This window comes from Amblyomma mixtum, chromosome 3 (genome assembly GCF_055824585.1).
Source record: "Amblyomma mixtum isolate Tamu chromosome 3, ASM5582458v1, whole genome shotgun sequence".
NCBI classification, from domain to species: domain Eukaryota; kingdom Metazoa; phylum Arthropoda; class Arachnida; order Ixodida; family Ixodidae; genus Amblyomma; species Amblyomma mixtum.
The window spans coordinates 77,493,160-77,515,676 of NC_143014.1; the positions used below are offsets into that span (position 1 = coordinate 77,493,160).

The 22,517-nt window shown below is 42.9% G+C and overlaps 1 protein-coding gene across 4 annotated transcripts in view; it reads right to left on the bottom strand.

The window, feature by feature from the left end:
• kis (chromodomain helicase DNA binding protein kismet) overlaps positions 1–22,517 on the bottom strand; it is a 128,306-nt gene that overhangs the window by 82,945 nt on the left and 22,844 nt on the right. For all 4 annotated transcript variants that reach the window (XM_089579789.1, XM_089579787.1, XM_089579788.1 and 1 more), the window contains exons 6-14: positions 21,306–21,850; positions 20,022–20,981; positions 17,162–17,453; positions 14,647–14,774; positions 10,340–10,528; positions 6,841–7,072; positions 3,728–3,889; positions 3,556–3,636; positions 1,024–1,180 (exon numbers count right to left, since the gene is read on the bottom strand). In XM_089579789.1, the coding sequence (XP_089435915.1) occupies positions 1,024–1,180; positions 3,556–3,636; positions 3,728–3,889; positions 6,841–7,072; positions 10,340–10,528; positions 14,647–14,774; positions 17,162–17,453; positions 20,022–20,981; positions 21,306–21,850 (2,746 nt within the window). The remainder of the gene's footprint in view (positions 1–1,023; positions 1,181–3,555; positions 3,637–3,727; positions 3,890–6,840; positions 7,073–10,339; positions 10,529–14,646; positions 14,775–17,161; positions 17,454–20,021; positions 20,982–21,305; positions 21,851–22,517) is intronic.

Below are 22,517 nucleotides of genomic sequence, written 5' to 3' on the forward strand. Positions count from 1 at the left end.
CAGTTTACAAACTCAGCAGAAGGAAGTCATTTAATTTAAACATTAAAGGCCAAGTAGCAGAACGATTGTGCTGTGTTGGGTTGGGTTTTATGGTGCCCAAGCGGCTAAAACTATCATATACTACCAAATACTAGGTCATAATAAGTATTCTGAAGACCATAAAGTTTTTACTGTGAAAGATAACTAGACTGCAATAAATTGCATTGAGTTTTCTCCCAAGAGCAGCCTAGAGTGCTCGCGAGGAATGCTAAGGAAGTTGCATACAAGGTGTGCAACCAAAATGATGGCAGCAAAAATGACCATCGTTTTGGTTGCACTCGTGTAGTTTTTCTCAAAAGCAAAAAAAAAAAAAGACAGCATAGCCTTCAGAAGTAAACATTACTGTGCTCTACAGTAGTGGAGCTCTTTACGAAAGAGGAAGAGAAGTTTGGGCTAATATCCATACTTTGGGTTCAAACATAAGATATGAGGTCCATTATGAAGTGGATTCAAGAAAACGAACTCTCACTGCATTCGTGCAAATACTGTATCTGCAGAGGCTTGACAGGCATAGGATGGGTAATGATATGCTATGAATGAAGGTGATAATAAAGTAAGTAAAACATTAACAGAAACAAGCGAAGGTTAACCATAAAAACTTTAAACATATTCTTGATGTAACTAAGGTATATTTGTGGAATGACAGCATATTGCATCTCACAAAAAAAAAAATCAATAAATGAGTGGTAATGTTTGTTCTCGTTGTACAAATGTCCTAACTATGATTAAAAACAGATTGTGTTTATACCTAATTTTTCACACACGAAATAACCAATTTTTTTCTCCACCCCCATATTTTTCAAAACTGACAATCAAGTGCCCAAAGTATCGCATGTAACATCTAAGTTTGAGCAAACAATGTAAAGGATTTATCAGCCAAGGGCTGCATCTATGGGAAATGCCCAGGCAAAACCATACAACTAGTAGGAAGATGCTTATGTCATTACACAAGGTTCTCAAAAACAAATCCACACCCATACGCACCTTTGATAAGATAAGGATGAATGCAGCATTTTCGTAGCTCCATCATGGTGTTCATGAGATTCGGGACATTAGTGCCCACACCACCTTTCGTCAAAAAGGCAAAATTGCGTTCCAGAATGGCCCGGTAGTACTTCTTCTGGATGTTAGTTAGCTCCACCTATAAACAATATTTTCACTAGTGGTTAAAGGAGAAAAGGAACTCTGTCACAGAGTTAAAAATTACATAATGACAGAATTTGCACAACAAAACCAGGCATGCAAAAGTCAAGTGTTCCACACCAATGCACCTTGACTGCGTTCAGATTATAACTAGGAGTTGGATGTTTTGCTTTTTATTTTCTGAAAATTTGCGGACTTTTTTCTGTTTGTTTCAGAAAAATGTTTTCAATTTTTTCCAGTGAATATCATTTCCTGTGAATGAATTACTGTTTTACTTTTTTACCAATATAATGTGGTACTATTCACGAGCAGTGAAAAGCCCAAGTTTATCTTGAGCTTTTGTCAACTTCAGCATTCATTTACTATAAATTAAAACACAAATCATCTTTAATTACAGGTAGAGCATTTATAGCTGTGCTTGCTATAAATGCTATCACCTGTAAAAAAAAAAAGTAACCGATGGAAATAAACAAAAGCAAGAATGAATTAATTTCTAAAAGATGGGCTGCCCTGTTATCTGGATTACTGTGCTAGCTTGAGCGAGGGGGCGGGGCATCACGTGATCTGCGTGCTCACGACAGCAATGGAATTGCCTTTTAACCATTGTGGTAGACAGAACATGAAACTTTTTCGTGACATTCATGCATGATTTCTAGTATCTTCGCAAGCAGTGGGAATGCCTGCTTAGCAAAGTACTGCCCTAGGCAGGTGATGACAGTGAGCAGCGCTATGCTGACAGGCAACATATGGCAACGAGGTAGAGCTTCGGTTTCATTTGGTTTATGGAGTTTTAATGTCCCAAAGCGACTCATGCTATGAGGGACGCAATAATAGAGGGCTCCAGATAATTTAAACCGCCTGGAGTTCTTCAATGTGCTCTGATATTGCACAGTACACAGGTCTCTCTCATTTCGCCTCCATCGAAATCCAACCGTCGCTGCCGGGATCGAACCCACATCTTTCCCAGTATTCCGTTTTCAGAGGCATGCAAGGTAACAGAGCAGTACCTCAAAAGCTGAAAGGGATGCATAAACTCCACCCTAAGGGTATGGTGCGACAGCTTTAATGGGTTAATGCCCATATATGCGGAATTGGTCATTCTCTATTTAACATTCATAGATACCTAGAAGTCCTCATGCTACTCCTGGCATCGTGGTGCAGTGGTTAAGTAATGCGTCACTGCGCTGGAAGATGCCAGGTGCTGCCACCAGTGAGCCTCGCGAGACCCAGGTTGCTTTTCCCAAGCAATCTCTCGCAACCAATCGTTAATCTAACTGCCACCTGCCACAGCGGACAGTTTGTTCCCAACCCGTTGGGCAATTGCGATGACGCCACAAGGTCACGTGACCTAGGTGGCCCACATGCTTCCTAGGTTCCTCCTCTGGGGATTTTTCGTTAATTTCTCGCTCACAGCCAACGACACCGACACTGACTTCTCTATGACACGGGACCCTTAACACGATCACGTTAAAATGCGCATCTGTGCTTCCCATTCCAACCGTACACCACCTCACCAAACACCTGGCTCCAGCACTTCGTTAATTTTCTCCTCTGACAGAACACAACTCCAACTTAATAGCCTGCTAGCTGCACCATGTGTCAAAGATTTAATAACCATTCTTTGGTTAAAACCAAATTTCAGGAATTGAATTCAGCGTACTTTAATTGTTTATATTTTACTATTTAGTTTTTCAGTTTAAACCCAACACCTGAATATAACCCACCTCAAGTTCACAGGCACACTGTGCAAAAGGCCAGACAGGCACGCACCCTGCTGCTTGAAATAGCAACAGAATGCAAGTTCTATAAATCTATAAAAAAATATTTTAATATATAAAAAAATATATATATTGTAAATACAAAAAAAAATTCTATAAAAGTTCTATAATAAACAGTGACGGACATGACAAAAACATGACTAAGACTCAATACTAATATTTGCAGACATGGTGAAAACATGGCTCCGACTCATTAGTAGGTAATAAATATTAGAGCTCACAAAGCATATCATGAGAAGTTATGAAATTCGAGATTATCATGAGAAGTTATGAAATTCGAGATTTTTCAAGTCGGTTTCCTTTAGCAAAGTGATTTTTTTGAAGTTGACAGATTTGTTGGACCGTTTGATTACTGGGACCATTTCTAGTGTTCCGCCAAGTCCGAAAAATCGGTCCACGACTGTAGAAGCTTCAGCCCTCGAAATACATTAGCCTCAACAGAGTAGTCACTCCAGAAAAAGTTAAGAAACCTGCTAGAAAGCAAATTACACTGCATCTTTGTACTTCAAGTCGTATAATCTGCTTTCACACTATAATTAAATTACCAAAACACTATACAAATATAAATAAAGTAAGTAAAAAGTGATTACATTACCTCAACAATGGTTTCTTCCTTAGGTGCCAGGCTCTTTTCAACATCCTCTTTGAGACGCCGTAGCATCATGGGCTTCAGCAACTGGAAAAAAAGAAACATACAATCAGCATTAATAATACTGGTGGGAAGCTGTTTAATGGCACCACAAGTCAAACAGTGAAGAGGCACACACCGCTTTGAGCTTGTCGACCTGGCCTTCAGTCTTCAGGTCGCCAAACTCTTCCATGAACGTCTCAGTGGAGCTGAAACGGCTAGGCTCTAAGAAATTCAGCAGGCTGAACAACTCCTCCACATTGTTCTGCAGTGGAGTCCCAGTCAGCAAAACACTGTGCTCCTGTAATAAAGGTGCAAAGTTTAACTTGAAAAACGATCAAAGCGCCTTCGACGATTTATGACGTACCAAGAAAACAATACAATACATTCACAGCAAACGCGTACAACCTTAACAAATGCAAGCAAACATGTACAGATATGAGCAGGGTTGTCCATGGCATTCGAGCAGTTCACTGTGGAGCAAGGAAGAGAAAGTTTGAAACATGTACAAAGGAAAATGTGTGTGCTAAACTGCAGCTGCATAGACAAGCAAGCAACAAAGGGACGAGCACCACGCTGCTGACACTACAAATTTGTGTTATACCACACGAATGCTCTAGAGAAGCCTGCTCCGATCTGTACTTTAGCTATTCACAAAGTGAAACCTTCAAGAACCCAATGTCCTCAATTCGTTATTTCCCAAAATTTATGAATGTGGGCTCAGCATAACATACTGGAGTCATGCAGATCAAGCTTTATTATGTAGATATTCATGAGTCACATGTCGATGTTTTGGCACACCATCATACATTTTCGAATTATTGCCCCTTGTTCCTTGGCTAGAAAGCAGCTCAAGCAGTGAATGTACAGAAATCGAAAGGACCACTGGAAAAGAGGTACTCAAACTGGGCTCCACGGGTTGAACCCTTTGGTTCTTTGGAGTACTTTTAGTGTTACCTGAAAAACTCACGCAAGCCGCAACCCCCAATTCTCTTTCACCCTTTATACTTTTGGACTAATCATACTTCAATTGCTTATATCAGACTGTTTCACCATAGAACCAGTCATTGTAATGGAATTTGGCCATTTTTTGAGGGGCCTTGCGTATGTGTGCTCTTTTTTTGCATGAAATCTGGGTTCCTCAGCACCTTTAGAAAGCTGTCGGGGCACCCCTTGCATTCGAATACTGACGTGAATGTCTTAAAATTATCACGTGGAAGTGCTTTGATGTTTGGTTGTTATGCAACTGTAAATTATGTTTATTTACGACAAAAATGCCAGCTAGCTGTGAAATCTTCACATACAAATTTTGCATTTTACAGCACAGCTCTTAGGCATCCATTTCTGCATTAAGCATGGGCGTCAGCCTTGGTATAAATGAGGGCTCAGAGAAGCGAACGAGGAAAGGCAGCAACAGCGAAGAGAGCATGAGGAGGAAAGCGGAGAAGGGGGAAACAGCAGCAGCATGAAGAGTACAGGAGAGTAGCGCGCGCCGTCATCTGCTCGGCAGTTTGTTTGTTTGTTTATGGGGTTTAACGTCCCAAAGCGACTAAGGCTATGAGAGACGCCGTAGTGGAGGGCTCCGGAAATTTCGACCACCTGGGGTTCTTTAACGTGCACTGACATCGCACAGCACACGGGCCTCGAATTTCTCCTCCAAAGAAATTCAGCCGCCGCGGCCGGGATCGAACCCGCGTCTTTCGGGCCAGCAGCCGAGCACCATAGCCACTGAGCCACCGCGGCGGCTATCTGCTCGGCAGTGATGTCAACGATGAGGTAAGCATCACTTGACAGAGATGGCACCACTATGAGGTGGCTGGCAACTATGGAGCTTGCCCCAAGTGCCGCCGGCTCTCTCCGATTATGGTGGCGGCAAAATGGGTGGGAGGAGGAAGGCGGAGGGGGAGGGAATGGCGGCAGCATGGAGAGGAGAGAAGAGTAGCGTAGCGCGCTGGTCATTCACACGAGGCAAAGCTCATAGGCAGCAGAACACTGTGTGTGTTGCCCAGGTCAAACAAAATCCAGAGCCGCTTCCATTCGGCACTGCATGTTCCGTATGCGGTCACCTATGGTTTAGGTACTGCGGCAGCTATGCTCAAAAATCACATTACCGAGATGCATAATCATCGGCTAATTTTTTTGCACCTATGGTACATCCCTTTTCTCGAGCAAAATTCTTTGCCGAATAATGACCAGTGATCACTTCAGGAAGAAGCATTCCCTCAATACTGCTTTCAGAAAACAAACCCTTGTTTAAAACAACTTTAGCACAACCAGTGGTTGCTTTATATTGGAGCACCACTCATTACACAAGATGTGTGTGTTTGCTGCATAACTGAGTAATGACTATACAGAAAGGGATTGGCTGCAGAATAGACTGTTCCAGAGAGAACAATCCTTAGCAGGGGATTGCTGCAATAACGGTCAATGAAATGTTTACTTGTGCCTCCCCTACAACTGTTAGTCCCTGAACACTAACCAGACTGCATGGAAGTGCTCAATGTCCTTCTTGTCTTGAGTGGAGGCCAGAAAGTTTAATAAATGTTACATTGAGACACATTCTTTCCTACCACATCTTGCTTCAACGGAGTTGTCAGATGAACTTCCTGCATCTTCCGACAAAAGGACATGATGGTCCTGCTCACTGAAGCCATGTTCAATGTCAGTGAACTCATGCGAGTTTTTGTAAAATGTGACCACTAACAATGTCGCAATGAGTGGCACTGGTGCCAATGCACTTCTGTTGGCTCTGTAGTTCCCTTTGGTAACAAGAAAAAAAAAAATGCACGCAGGAAAAGTCCTTGAAAGATGGTGCTACCTATCTGCCAAGAAAAACAAGACAGTCGGGAGTCTTGAGGATGAATGAGCTCAAAGAGCTTGGTGCACGATCTGCCTGACATATGACCAAAATATTCAGTCTGGTGTAAGGTGGACCCCAATCCATCACCTCAAGAGGCTAATTTATTTTTCTTACATACCATTACAACAACCAATGTGACAGAAAGATTTTATTACAAATTGTGCTGGTCCTTAAGGGTAACGGAGTGGATACCAAGAGAAGGCAAGCGTAGCAGGGGGCGGCAGAAAGTTAGGTTGGCGGATGAGATTAAGAAATTTGCGGGGATACGGTGGCCGCAACTGGCGAAGGACAGGGTTAATTGGAGAGACATGGGAGAGACCTTTGCCCTGCAGTGGGCGTAGTCAGGCTGATGATGATGATGATGCTTCACATAGCAAAATGGGAGGACTCACAAGATTGAGCATCCGAAGTCCCTCCAGAAGCTTGCAGTTTCGGTTTTTCAGTCTGTGGGCCTCATCAATCACACAAGCACGCCAAGGCAGCGCTTGCAGCTCCATGCAGTCACTGAGCACTATCTCGAATGTCGTAATCATCACTTGGAACTTGAACACGTCAGTAATACGCTGCCCATTTTCATCCTTGTAGTACATTTCGTACTCCTGAATCATGTTGCGACTTGCTGACCTGAGATGAGAATAGACATACAATTCTTTTCACATTTGTTCCATGCACATAAATATGTCTAAGAGAAAGGAACTCAAGGATTTCCACAAGCATTTCTTGAATTCAGAAAATACACCACCATAGGAGATTTGTTGAATTTGAAACTTCCACTTCCTCTTTGCATTTCAGCTGCAGAATAAGCTCTGCAAACGGGATGATGCAAGTTTTAAACGCGGTTATCTCTACCACCTCCATCACTAGCACCGTCACTAGCAAAATTTTCATTAACTGGACGGCTTGCTTGACGGAAGTCAAAAATTGTCGAAGTCGAATTTGTCACAAACAACATCGACTATAGTTCCCAATATCTGAACTTTTCAGCAGTCTCCATGCAGTGGTAGTGGCCCCAGTGCAACAGAGCCCAAAATAGTGTCCAACCCACCAAATCCTTTTGCATAAATTTGGTGCATGTTTCAGTATTCCCACCACAGCACCTGGGCCTTTACACAGAAGTCCTACCAGCATCAACGAACCTCGTACACCCTTTGTTTTCTTTTTCCTGTGCACACAAACATCAACATGACAACCTAAGCAAGAAAGTCCGTGTATACCTTAGCACTATAAGAAAACTGTGACTGCGAGGAAAATACCAATATTGCCGAAAAGCTACAAAAAAAAATTCCAAACCAAGTGAAACAAGCAGGGATCTACTACTTAACATGCTTGCAAAAACCCACCTATAATCGCTACAGAAAACTACTGCAACACTAATAATCGGCCATACGCCTCGGCCAATTAATAAATATATTGATGAAGAAAAAATTACTGAAGAAAATTCAATTAGAAGAAACAATCATCCAGCACTGCAAGGGGAGATGTACCAGCTGCAAGAACTTTGAGCTAGGCATGTGTCGTCATACCATCCCACGGGGAAACTACATATGGGATGGGCATATTTGCAGTAAACTTGGTTTTGGACAGCAAGGAGTGCGAGTTGAAGGTTGCACGTATAGGCAGCAATATCTGGTATATACTGTGTGTTATGACCTCTGTAATTTTTTAGGGTGTATTCACGAAACAGGCCATGTCTCATCGGAAAGGCTTTTGTCTGCTGTGGCATTGTTCAGGCCACTTTCCCAGTAAAGAGATATCTGGCCACCTTATAATGTTTGACAATTACATAAAGCAAATGAAAAACAGGAGCATTCAAGGCTCCTCTTTGTCACAAGAACACTCGGGAAGCTACTCTGCCGTGTAAACATTAAGTCAAATTGTCAGATCAGACATTTTTCTCAAAATTAGGTTATTCGTCACCATATAATCGAACCAAAGTTATTAGTTTGCAAAATCAGGTTCATTGCAGTTACCAGTGCAAAATTTCCCCGTCTGTTACCGTATTTACTCGCGTAATAGGCGCACTCGCATAATAGGCGCACCCCTAGTTAGGGCGCGAAAAATCAGATTTTTTTATTTCTGCGCATAATAGGCGCACCCCGAACTTGGCACTGTGATCAATACTGTATTTACACGATTGCAAGCTGACGTCTCGCCACCCCCCGCTTCCCAATCTTTATTTTAACAAAGTTTTTGCTGAACTGACTACAAGTCCCTACTAGTGCTGCTGCCGTCGCAGCTGCTGCGGACCCACAGCACGTACAACGACATCGCGTAGAACAGCCGCACACAGTTTTCAGGGATGCTCACTTTAAACGTCTGTTTGGAAACCTTCATCTCCAGCCGGAAACGTTCCCGACTTAGGCCCACGAAAACCTCGGCGCTTGGAGTCGCGTACGAAAATTTAGAGACGCCGCAGTCGCAACTGCCGCACTTCTCGGCCACGTCGTATTTTCCGACCTGCCGCACGCTTGCCGCGTTCGAGAGCTAACTCCCAGCCGTCTAGCTGTTAAGGTGCTTGGCCGTCGAGCTAAAACATCAACGCTCCGCGGCAAAGCCATAAACCACGATAACTATCGCGCTACCGCAAATCCCGGCACTTGAAAGCAACAACAAAACAAAAAAAACGAGCTGGAGATGCTGATGGCGATATAGATAGCGAAAGCTCGCGGCGGAGGAAAACGATGATGATGATGAGCTTGGCCTTGGGCGCCCTCCGTGAGCGGCGTCTGGAAGCCCCTGCGCGCGTGTGTGGCCTCCGCGACCAAGCGCCCATTGCGCGCAGCCGGAGCCGATCGCGGAGGCCTCGGCGCGTGCATTCCGAAGGCTATTCCCGCGTGTGTCGTGGAAAGTTTCGGTGCGGCCCTTACACGGATCTTTTGTTTTTTTTTAACATTTTCTTCGCGAAAACGGGGTGCGGCCCGTACACGAGTGCGTGTACGCGGTGTGTTCAATTTTGCGAGTCGAAAAATTTCCGGAAATTTTACCCCGCGTAATAGGCGCACTCCGAACTTTGAGCCGGATTTTCTGGAAAAAAAGTGCGCCCATTATGCGAGTAAATACGGTATTTAGCGCCTGGCGAGCCTTACAGGTATAAAAATTATACTACTGATAATAAAAACTATGTTTCTGCATATAATACATCTGCTTCTTTTCATAGCTGTTTTATAAAAAGCATTTATTATTTTGTTTGAAGGCATATTTTGTTATTAAACTCATTCACTGTGCGATCAAAAATTTGATATTCACAAACCCCTATTACTTATCGATTCATTCAATACATACAATGCCCAGTAAGGGAAGACAGGTGCAGAAAAAATGGCTGGCAGTTTAGCATTGCTAAGCACAAAATATTGTGTGAAAGCACGGTTTTTTTGCAGGTGGACACCACCACCATGTACCTCAAAGCACAACTGACATGTCCACGGACCCAGGGAGCCAGTTATGCATCTTTCCTTTCCTCACAATCAACCACGTCTAAACTTTCCACTGGTTTTGAGAAAAGGAAAGGCGCATAACTGACAGAGTTTGTAGGTGTCCTCCGCCGCCTACTCACAGCGCGACTGAGGTGTCCACTGACCTAGTGAGCCAGTTACACTTGCTATTCGGAGGCTTCACATGCTCGGACACACACACACTGCTGAAACTCGGGTGTGCGGCTAGAAGTGCATTCGCACAAAAAATGGGAGGTATCAATAGTAACACATTAAACACACAAACCTGATGCAAATAATTCATTCATCAATCATGGATCTAAGTGCACTGCCAGTGCACACTGATGTTCATTATAAGACAAATGAGCAGCCAATCAACTTAATGTAGAATAACAGATACTGCACAATTATGCACCATTAAACACCATTTTCAAATTCATAAGCAAGAATGAACACTTACGACCCATGGTAGGTGATAACATTTAGCTCAGTCCAGGTTTCAAACTCTCGCTGCCAGTTTCCAATGGTTGAAAGCGGAGCAATTACCAGAAATGGTCCATTGATACCATATCTCACTATCTCATTGATGAAAGTCAATGACTGAATGGTCTTCCCCAAGCCCATTTCATCAGCCAGAATGCAGTTTTGCCTGCAATCAAGAATAAAAAACATCAGATGCAAGACCCCACAGTCACCCAGGTGCACCTGCCCATGTACACATTTTCCCCACGTACACACACACACACGCACAGTGCATGCGCACACACACACACACATATGTAAGTAGCTTGCATTGACTGATGGGCCTGGGAGAACCAAGGGAATAGAGAGGTCACAACTTTGCAGATATCTTTAACTGCCAACAACTTCGGTCGGTGGTACAACTGAAACTGTTTGAACAAAAGTGCCGAAAGTTGTGACGACTCTTTATTCCCATGTGTCTACATATATCTTATATAGATGTATATATAAATGTATACATACATAGATATACACATACATTTTTATATGAGTGTGTTCAGATAGTAACGGTAATCGAGGTACATGACTATTTTTTGTTTTCAATAAAGCTTTTGTATGTGATGGGCATATGTGTTGACACAACGGTATGGACCTTAGTTTTGCATGAAACGTAGTTTTGGGAAAAAATAATATATCTCAAGAGGTGTAAAACATCACTTTTGTGATTTTGCAGAATCGCAAGTTTGGATGTCTGCAGAACAAAAATTAAAATTTTGTGGAATCTGAATATTTTTACATACATGAACTCTTTTCTTGGTAGTAACATTAAAATTTTCTTTGGCTTATAATTTCGCAGAATAAAAACTGCAAACATCCCTAAAAAGTTATATGTGTCAAGAAGGGCACTTATCAGAACAATAATGAGAGGAGGAGTGAGAACTTGAGGCTGAAATTTTTTTTTGTCAGTGAATATCAATCCCTCCTACTGCTTCCAGAGGAAATTCGGACTTCTAGACTGGCAACTTATTTACGTTAGGTGTAGAATTATCTGGAATTCCAAAAATTTCAAAATTTCGAAAAATGGCCAACTTGACTCAGATTTTTTTTAAATCACCACAAATTTTCATAAAATTCCTCTGAAAAACCTTTAGTACCTGTTAATTATATGGCAGCGCTAAAGTTGCTTTATATTGTTTTAAATTATGAATTACACGCCTTGCAGACAACATTTTGGTCAGTTACCATTACTGGATATTGTCCATTAAAAAAAGTAACGGTCAAGCGATGGACCTCTGAGCGCACGTGGTTGCATTTCAGTTAGCACAATGGCACAATCTCAGAAAATACTTTGGAATCATGTTTTTAACGTGGCAGTGTTAAGCCTCCCATTCTGCACAAAATCCGGCATCGTCTGCTTCGGCGTTGCGAGTGAAAAATCCTTGGGGAAGCAACTTAAGTGGGCCACCTAGGTCATGTGACCTTGTAGCATAACCACAACCTGCCCACCAAATTGTAAGCAAACTGACAACCGTGGCATGTAACGGTTAAATTATTGATTGGTTACGTGAGGTTGCTCCGGAAGAGCAACCTGGGTCGCTAAACCCCACCGGTGGCAGCACCTGCCATCGCAGGGCAGTGGCACATCACTTCACTGCTGCACCACAGTTCTAGGAGTAGTACGAGAACTTCCAGGGATCTATGAATGTTAAATAGAAAAGTACCAATTCTGCACACATGGGCATTAACCAGTTCAGGCTATCACGTCATACCCTTCAGTACCCCTCCAATTTTTGCTAGTAAACTTTGTTAATAACTCAAAACATGAATAAGTTTCATTCTTCACGTGGCTTCTAGAGGCCTGACTAATATGCGTCAGAATTTTGCACCACTTCAAAGATGTTTCCAGATACTTTGGCTCAGGATCAGGTTTATAAAGCATTTAGCTCAAAGTAAGTTTGGGAGCCTTTTGATCAACTATAGCCCCTTTATTAAAACTTAGACCAAAGATGCATAACTGACATAGCTGTGCTTTGTGCTTCTGGTACTCCAAAATGTGCCAAGAAAGCCTCGTAATCCCGAAAGTATGAAGATTCTCTGTATACGTTGGCAAGCTAGGGGCACCTGTGTCCTCGGGAAGTGCAAGGGTTGCTGGTACGATATAATTTGAGGCGTACTCAAAGGGAAGCTCACTGTGGGAATAGCAACATAAGCGGTACCCCTTTGTTTGGTAATACAGTTAATAGAAACTGGGTCACATGTCTTTTATTCAGAGATGTCCCCGTTTTCTCTAAAGTATCTTTGTCCAAGACATTGAAATTGATATGATTACTTCTGTGCAGAATAAATTTCGTCGACAGACTTTGCCATGTAGGATCACCATAACTCTAAAACAGAGACGAGAGCATTAGTGGGCTAATGTGTACTGCCAATGTCCTCTGTAAAGGAACTCCAGCAAGTAATACTACCTATCACTACCAGAGCCCACTCCAGCTTGCACCTCAAACCCAATTAACTGACCAGTTAAATATGCATTTTCACATCCAGGCATTTTTGATCACATTCGAAAAAGTCTCAGTCTTAACCGTTACTTTTATTAATGGAAAATATCCAGTTTTGGTTACTGAACGAAATATGGCCTGTATTAGATAGTTTTACAATTTAAAACAATACAATGCAAAACTTTATGCTGGCCTAGAATTACCAAGTCATAAAAATCTTTCAGAGAAAATGTAAATAACATCGGCAATGATCATTTTTCTTTAAATCCAAGTCAAATGTTTTGTCACATGTTCATTTTCCTCCAATTGTCCCCTCCCGCAATAATGCCCTTGGGGTGCTGCAGGTACTTGCATAAATAAATAAAGAAAATTTGGCCATTCATCAAACTTTTTTAAATTTCAGATGATTTCAACATCTAACCAAAAATAAAGTTACTAGTCTAGAAGTACAAATCTTCTCTGGCGGTAGTAGGAAGGACCGATAAATACTGACAAAAAAATTCAGCCTCAATTTCTCACTCCCTGCCCCATTATCGTCTGAAGAAGTGCCCTTCTCGGCTCGTGTAACTTTTTGAATGATGTTTGCGATTTTTGTCTGCCAAATTTGAACAGCCAAAAATATGTTATCATTGTTGCCAACAGAAGGGTTTGCATATATTTACTACAAAAATATAGTGGCTCGACAAAATTTGAAATTTTAGTTCTGCGAGACCCAAACTTGCTAATTTCACAAAGTGATGTTTCCACCTCTTGTGATATACGATTTTTTCCCAAGAAAACTACAGCATTTCAACCAAGGTCTACTCCTTCTGTCGACACATCTGCCCATCACATATAAAAATTTAATTGGAAAAAAAAAATGGTCATGGGACCTCACTTACCGTCCATTTATGGACACACCCATACATATACTATATAGTATGTGCATATGTATAGTACACATGTAGTGCATAGCAAAGGAGTAGTTTACACATGCATATTCGCATTCATGCACACATTTTTAAGTGCCTTGGAAATAATAGCAGCTGCAGTAGTGCAAGGGTCAGACAATTGAAAGCAATGAGGCTAGCATCAACCTGCAGCATGCTATCCTTTCCTCAATGATGAAAAGTTACCAAGCAGTTAATGCTAGGTATCTTTTATAAACCTACTCAACTCATTCCTTTGGTTATCAAGTGCCTTGAGAAAACCAAAGCATACTCTTTCAATTAAGTCTTGTTTTACAGCAATAGAGAGACTTTGCCTGATGTTTATGATGATGTTAAGCAAGCAAAAACCAAATAGCAGAGTGTGCTGATGTCAAAGAACTGACAGCAGCTGTGCACTTGTCACCAGCTAACCAGACTCCGGCATCCCTGGCACAGTGAGTGGTGGTGGTGATTCACGGCATTCACTTTACCTCCGAGGCGCTAAGCTACCGAGGCAGGTGACGTATATGTGGTGTGGACTGTGTGTACTCACTTCAGCTCTGAGCAGCACCAGGCTTCCTGGGCTGTTTAAAACATGGTGGCAGTTCTTGGTAAAGTTCAGAAGAACTGTAGTACACCCAAGCTTGTAGCCAGTCAGCAAGCCTGGCTTAGTGACCTGAAGATACACTACCTACCTCTAGGGTACAGCATCAAAGTTCAACGTTTTCTCCTCTGCACTACAAATTGCACTTTGTCAAGCGGAAAGCCACTGCTAACATTAAAGCACTAGGAACAGCCGTAAAAATAAACAGTGAGCAAACCTCCCCAACCTCTATGTCAATGAGCAATACCAAGAAAGAAAAATGTAGATAGGTGCAACTCAGACAAACAATATTTACCCATTGTACCAGCAGAAGGTTAGCCAACTGAGGCCTTCAAGCTGATACTCTCGCAATGTGTTGCCCCCTTTGTAAACTGGTGACTCATCTATTTGCTTCCATTCAGATGGCTTGGGTCGTTTCTTTACCTGTTATTGTCAAAATACGGCACATTTAGAAGTCTTCAGCCAGACAAATGATAGAGATGCGCAAAGGCATGCTCCATATCTCATGTCTTCATATCTCTGGCACAGTTTTCTAACAAAGCCGAAAGCCACAATATCCCACACATGTTGAAAAACCACACATATTGCAAGAGCAGCATTGCAATATTTCAGTGCAAAGTACAGAAATACCATAACCCGACCAATTTTTCAGACCCCAGTAATTCTATTTCTAATATTTATGACTTCACTGAGGAACCGTCACACGCCTCATATAAATGTGACCGATATTTCAGACTCCGCTGAGTCGAAAAGTTTGATTTTTCGGACTAAGATAGATGCCGACAATACTGTGGAGATCGTTTTGCAACCAAAGTTCATTTTTCAGCCTAACATAGATGCGAGCCGGCATCATTGTTACGACTAACCTGTTCTCTGCAGCCGTGAAAGGCGCCATCATGGATATAAACAGAGTCAGCGGGCGCTGACAGTAAATCGGACGGACTGGCTTGAATAGGCTTGGCTATTTGTCCTCCATCGTTACCATTCTCTAGAATGGCACGTTATGCTCTCTACTGCCATCAAGATGGCTTAGAAAGAGCATGTGATCGCGTTGGAAACGCGACAATGGGACAGCTACAGCTTCTGCCGCAGCGTCACGCTGTCTGGTATTGAGATGCGAAGTGGTGTGGACATGAAGAATTATTAGTTTGAAAGTGGAACATCCGAAGCGATGAACTTCACTATTTTTAAAGCCGGTTTTTCGCAGAAAAGATTTTTTTTAAAGCTCAGATATTTTTCAGACTGTTTGATCATTCGGACCATTTACCTGGTCCCACCAGGACTGAAATATCGGTCGGTAACTGTACTTGAGATTTGCTGCTAACGAAATATGCCTGTCTTCGCTTTGGTTGTATGGCAAACTACTTTTTAGGCGCATACTTAGCCTGCACAAAAAGGTGCACTAGCTTTGTCAACGTTGCCTGCTGTGCACGAAACGGCATATAGGCAATGAACACATTAGCAACGCCTTCAATGCAATGTCATTTTGCATTAATGACATCTTTCGAAGTTAATGCCAGTTTGCTTGTGTCACCATTACACCACAAAAACTGATACTGTTTGCAAATGAAAGCAGCATATGAAGGATCAGGGCCCCTGAATAAAAGCATAGCCAAACTAACAATCAAAAGTTAGCCTGTAAACACACACTCCAAAACACAATTCAAAATTCACAATAAAGGTTTACAACAACACTACAGAAATTTACTGAGAAAGTCATCCAAGAATTGAGACAAAAACTACACAACAACAATCCAATATGTACAACATGCCAGTATAGCAGCTATTATATTAAATGGAAAATAAAAAGTCACAGGTTGCTGATGCTGAACAATGCAAGAAAGTGCTGTGCTGTCATAGTGACCAACCCTGCTGAGAGCCAGAGAGGCCAGCCAGCTGCCTCTCCCTATGCATACGAATAAGGGCAGACAAGAGTAGAACAAGGCCCGCTGAGTACAGATGGTTACTGGAGGTGTGTACAGGAAGCTGGAGGAAGGCTTTGTGTAAGGTGTTAAGGACTGAAGAGACATGGTGAGTGAAATGGGGTACAGTTGATTCGCCTGCCATTTGCAAAAGCCAGCCATCTTGGACACACTCGATGACCAAATGGCATGTACAGACACTGGCATTCGCCGCACATTGGTGGGAGTGCTCCTGCAGGCTGATACCAAGGACACGGAAGGAAGAGACTAGGGGGACAGGTGTGGTTGAGGTGAAGAGAAAGTGAGGTGGTTGGCAGTATGTAGGTAAAGGGTGCGAAGAGTAGGAGGAGCTCAAAATTCTTGGATCAAGAGAGACAGGAGGCAATGACATCGAAGCCTGTCTGAAGAGTAGATACCATCTCGCCTGGTGAGCCGCATGTGCACCACACCGTAATGTCATCAGCATAGAAGGCATTAAAGAAATGGTGTACAGCCTGGAGCTGGCGAGCAAGAGGTCCATGTCCAGACAGAGTCAGTTCGGAAAAGAATGAGCCCCAGGGGTGCACCCCAGACAAGGGAAACAGAAGGAGAGAAATCCTCGCTGAGTCAGAAGAGAGCCATACAGTTACCGAGAAAGTGGAGCAAGCATGAGTCTGTGCACTGACCACACTGTCTCCTAACTGTCTCCTAACTGTCTCCTAAAGCACCTTTGCAACCATATTATATCATCACACTGAATACATCTCACCAGCTTAGAAAACAAAATTCAGCACCAACTTGTTGCACGTGTGGCATATATTCCTGCCACCCTAACAATAAACATACTCAGAATAAAACAAACAAATAATGAAAAAAAAAATAGAAACAGTGAATGGATAAAGTGCTTACTTTCCACTTCTCCTTGGGTGGAGGGTCTTTAAATCTCAGAAAATGTTCGACTTTGAGTGGATCCACATCTTCTTCCAACTCCCATGTACTCTCTTCATATGATAGACCTCTCCATTTGACCAAGTAGTGCTTATGTGTGGTGCGTGCCGCTTTCCCTTTACTACTATCAGGTTCATCACTGCTGTCAGCTTTGACCTGTTCAGTATTTTCCACCTTTGGAGCCAAAAGGGGATCAGTCTTTACAGGTACTGCAGCATTATCCTCAAACACATCTTCATCTTCTGGCTTCACACTGCAAAGATGAAAACATCATCATCTGAATGCACCACCTATACAATTCAACACAAGAGTTCCCAGCCCTGGTAATACAATCCTGGCACTTAAGATACACTTGTTTCAATGAAACCAATCTTGCCTTGTCAACTACCTTCAGTTTACTGCTAGCAAGACCCAAACAGAGACAGCAAAATGAGCATGTAGCTCAACACACTGCAAGCACTCTTCTCTTTTATAAGCGGAAATGTTATGAGAAGTTTCTGGGTTTTTCCATATCATATTATATTGGCCTCAGGGGAGACGCAATCAAAGAAAGCCACATCACATTTTCAAATAAAACTACTTCCAGGCTTTTGAATGCAAAAATGGGTTTTGACATCCCAATTTTAAATGCAAACAAAAATAAATAAATAAAGAAATTCAGACCAGACGATAGCATAAATGCATCAATGGACTTTATACGAAATTGCACGACCAAGCTTGCATTCAAAGCACTGCTGATACCAGAGGCAAAACATCAGGAGCGCAAGAAGGGAAGTGCCGCTCAATGCTGTGTACTTTCATCTTATACCCAAAGCGCAAGGTCAGCCATACTGGTTTCAGCAATAGAGGTGCAAGGAGAGCCTGCTAGTGATGATTGGTGGTGATTTATAAAAACACAGCCAGTACAGCAGGCAGACAATTTTTCAGGTTGTGTACACTGGGGTTAACCTAATAAATAATAAATGCTCCAAAATGCCTCAGACAGATTTAAGTAGCATAAGTTTTTGTCCTGAAGCAAAAGGAAATTTAAATTTTGACGATTGCAGAAAAAAAATTAAATTAGACAGGCGGGAGATCATAACATCAAACCCTGCAAACATAGACAGCTGCTTGAGCACTACGTCGTGTGCTGAGATTATTTGGATGCGCAGTCATGCATGGCCATGTCTAAGGTGGTGCCACCGTGATAGCTGCGATGACCCAAAATTTTCCAATACACACCCTAGCAGCTCAAGCAACAGCAAATTTCTTAACAAGAATACATGGTGCTCTCCCCATCTCAACCATAACCCCATAACACGTTTTGTTAAGTTCTCAGCCCTTAACCCAAGTACCATCTCAGGACAAAAACCCAGTTTGGAGATGAGGGAACCACACTCAACAAGCAGTGCAAATTTCATTCAGATGTGTAGCGTAATACTTCTAAGGCGCATCTCCACTTAATATAGAGAACCTAGCTGTGCCACACCACTCCCAAACTTTTCAGCATATCTACATCTTAAAGAGAACATCTTCTGAAAGAAAAAATTATATACAAAGATGTTCAGAATGCACTTCTCCGTTACACTATGCAACTGTTACGCATGAAGTGCTGTCAGTATACAATCAGCCCAGAAAACACACAATACAAAGGCATGAGCTGCTATACTACACACAGCCCGAAACAGTGCCACAACACGGCTGCCTGAAATGATCTGAACACAAGGTCTGAACAGCTCCTTATCTAGTGCTTGCAGAATCTGGTCCGCATTTGTATTGTCTTAAGCGCAGAATAAACTTCACAACACACCCAGTGTCTCGATGGCAATGGCGAAAGAAACCGAAATCGTCAATTTTCGGATGCTTTGCCCTCTTGCACCTCAGCTATGCAGGGAAACCACTGCAGCAGCTGACTATTGCAGCGTTTTTGCTTTCATGCTGCGTTCCTCAGTCCTGACCAGCTCATATGTAAAATGTCATTGGTGGTTCTCAGATGCTTTACCTACTAGAGCTCAGGCTCTGCAAAGGAGCTGTTGCATTTCTCCTCTTAGTGCTGCGTCCCGTAGGAATGGCCTGCATGTAGGTCAGCACACTGTAGTCAAATACAACTCGGAACGAAGCAGCAGATGTCTCTCAAAGGAGGCCCTTTAGCTAAAGGTGTCAACATCGCAAGAATTGATAAATGCCACTGGATGGAGGGCCTCCGCTGAGGGGAATTTGCAGTTTCGTTCTTGAGTTGCATTATTTTTCTTTTTTCTGTGCTTCCCCCCTTGCGCCAAAGAACTGCAGAGAAGCCATTATTGCAATTAGCTGCCACTGCATTCCAGCTTATCGCGTGCCTATGTAGAAAACATATTACAAGACTAAAATTAGTGGAAATTTTTAATGCAATAGCCGGGAAATTATATCCAGGAATATTAACCGAGAGAAAAATAGTGTAACTACATGGGACATTTTTAATACCACCAATTTTGAGCACATGAACCAGGAAATTGTATGAACCAGGAACATATCAACCAGGTTTTACTATACATAAACCAAAACTTGCCATTACAACAACTACTCTAGAAATAGGACCCCTCATGAATTTTTCTGTGGGTAGGTTGCCACAGCCTGCATTATCATTTCCCCATATTACCCTCACTTCACGAATACAACTAGCCTCACTTTCTGCATACCACTCACACAATTTAAAAATGAAGGAAAACCAACACAGTATGGGCACATCAATCAATGGGTATGGGATCTGCGTTCATTTGAAAAAACCTCAGAACAAAAGGAAGCAACTCCCCACTTATTTTACTTTCCCAATTACTGCCATGCATAAGTTTGATGCCCTTACCTGCCAGGTGTGTCTTCATCAGGAAGTTCCTTTTTGATCGACTGCTCCAGAGGTGAGCCTCCCACATCACCACATGCGCCGCTATCAGGCCCTTCAGTAACAGCTACAGGTGCGCTTGGTGTTTCGGGAGAACCACCACTCGGTTCTTTTTTGGATTCCTCTGTTGGCTGACAACTGTCAGTTAAGGGTTCTCTGTCCCGATTTTCCCCAGTTTGTTCTTGTGACCGGCACTCATTCTCTCCATTCCCGTTTTGCTCTTCAGGCTCAGTTTCCATTGGTTCTGCTTTTTCCTTGCCTTCTGCAGCATTTTCTTCAATCTGATCTGGCTTTTCATCTTTGACATCAGATGGATTTGCATCCTCACTTTCGATAGGGTCCACAGTCTCAGTCATGTCCAAAATCCGGTCCACTTCCACATAGTCAGGGTTAAAAGGTTCATCCTCAAGAAAGTCGAAGATTGAATTGATGTTGTCCTTCTTCTGACGGAAGCGCTTCACCTTCTGCAGTACACGTTTATCAGTCATCTCCAACTCTTCCAGAGTCTTCCAGTCACAGTGAATATATGAAAGGTTCTTGTATTTCACAAAAAACTCCTCCACCTCCACAGAATCTTTGTCCTCATCTTCAGATTTTCTTGTGGCCATTCGGGAAGCCAGGATTTTTTCAACAACCATGGTGTCTTCAGTGACAACATTGACAAGAACTTGAACATTCTTCGTTTCAGCACCCTGGCCTCTAGCAGTGTGAGGAATATGAAGACCATCAAGAGCAGCTTCATCACCACTCAACTGAAGTTCAATGTCATCTGTGTACTTCTTCCTGTGGGTGTTCCGCGATGAACGCCGTTTCTGAACCCCATCACATTCTTCAGGAGAGGGAGGTGGAGTGCCTTCCAAGTCTGATTTGTCAGAGGAGCCTAATCGCTTACGTTTCTTCTTTTTGCTGAACTTGAGGGACAATCTGAAATGTGCATAACATAAGTAATGCCCTGCAAAAGCCATCAAACAACACCACGGACTTTTGATATAGCAAATACTATTCAATTTAGTTCTGTACTTGACTACAACTCTAATTCTCATAAACCTGTTGATTTATACTCTCAATCAATCTTTATGCTGTTGCTATCTTTGCTGCATTTAACTTCCTTGCACTCAACACAGAACCATTTGGCCATTTAATGCAGCGGAATGCTTTCACACATGATGGACAATCCATGACAACCTCTCTTTTAGAACACAATGCATCTATGGAAACCGGATGAAAATTCTGAAACTAATAACCCACCTGGGAAGCTTTTTCTTGGGTGCCTTTGGTGTTTTAGGTGTGCCTTCCTTGGGTGTTTTTGGTTCTTTCTTCTCCTTCTTCTCTTTAGACTTCTTTTTGGGTGTCTTGCCTTCTTCCACAGGTTGAGCAGCTGCTGCATCTGTTTTAGCCTCATCAGTTGGTGCTGCTGCATCAGCAGCTTGCGCAGCAGCTTCAGTTATGGTGCCACCTTCAGGCAGTTCAGCAGTCATTTCTGGCAGAGATGCTCCGGGATCCTGTACCTCTGTTGAGGGCACTTGCGGCGCTGGTGCCTGCTCAGTGCTGTTTTTCTTCTTTGACTTACTTTTGCGCCGAGGTGCACCTCCTTCCTTTGGTTCCTTCGGAGGCTTGGGAGCCTTGGGCTTCTTGGGCTTCTTAGGCTTGGGCTCTTTGGGGGGCTCCCCTTCTTTGGGCTCCTTGGGTTTGCGTTTTTTGCTCTTCTTTGCTGCTGCAGCAGCAGTTGGCACCTCCATGCACGGTGGCTGGGGAAGCAACAAAGGCATGCTACCGGGACTCTCTGGAGGCATCTGAAATGTAAACACACTTTGTGCATCAGGCACCTGGTGAAACAGCCCACATGCTCACCCTCAGTAAGAAACAAGCTAACTAATCCAGAACAAACAATCCTCAAAAAGAAAACTGATTTTTACCAGAGGCAAATGTTGCGAATCTATTTTCCCCGCTATGAAGGAACGAAGCAATGAACTTTCTCCAGAAAGGCAAAATGAACAGCTGAGTTGCCCACAGACCACAGCTCCCACTGTTCAGCTTTCAGAGCACCTTTCTGCAGTCTACATTGCTTAAAGGTGCAGTGAAGAGGAATCTGAACTCGTCTTTTTGCCGCGGGAACTCGATCTACACGTTCCGAGCATTCTTAGAAGCTTCGATGCATTGCCCTGTGTGGCCGATTTCCCGAATTAAATCGAATTAACGTCCGGCTCCCGCCTTTCTTTTTTTTCAATTCACCGCGTACGGTGGGCGGAGTCGACCAACGCGTGGAGTGCCGTTCAGCCAGCTCCGTGGAGGCTTTGCTTTCGCTTTGTTTTTTTAGGTTTCCGCGAATAAGTAGTTTCATTCGCAGATAATATAGCCGCAAAATAAGCCTGCAGAAATAAAAATATGCGCGAACTATTTGCTACTACGGATTACTACGTATTACTCCGCCGATGGCAGAGCAGCAAGCCTCCACTGAGC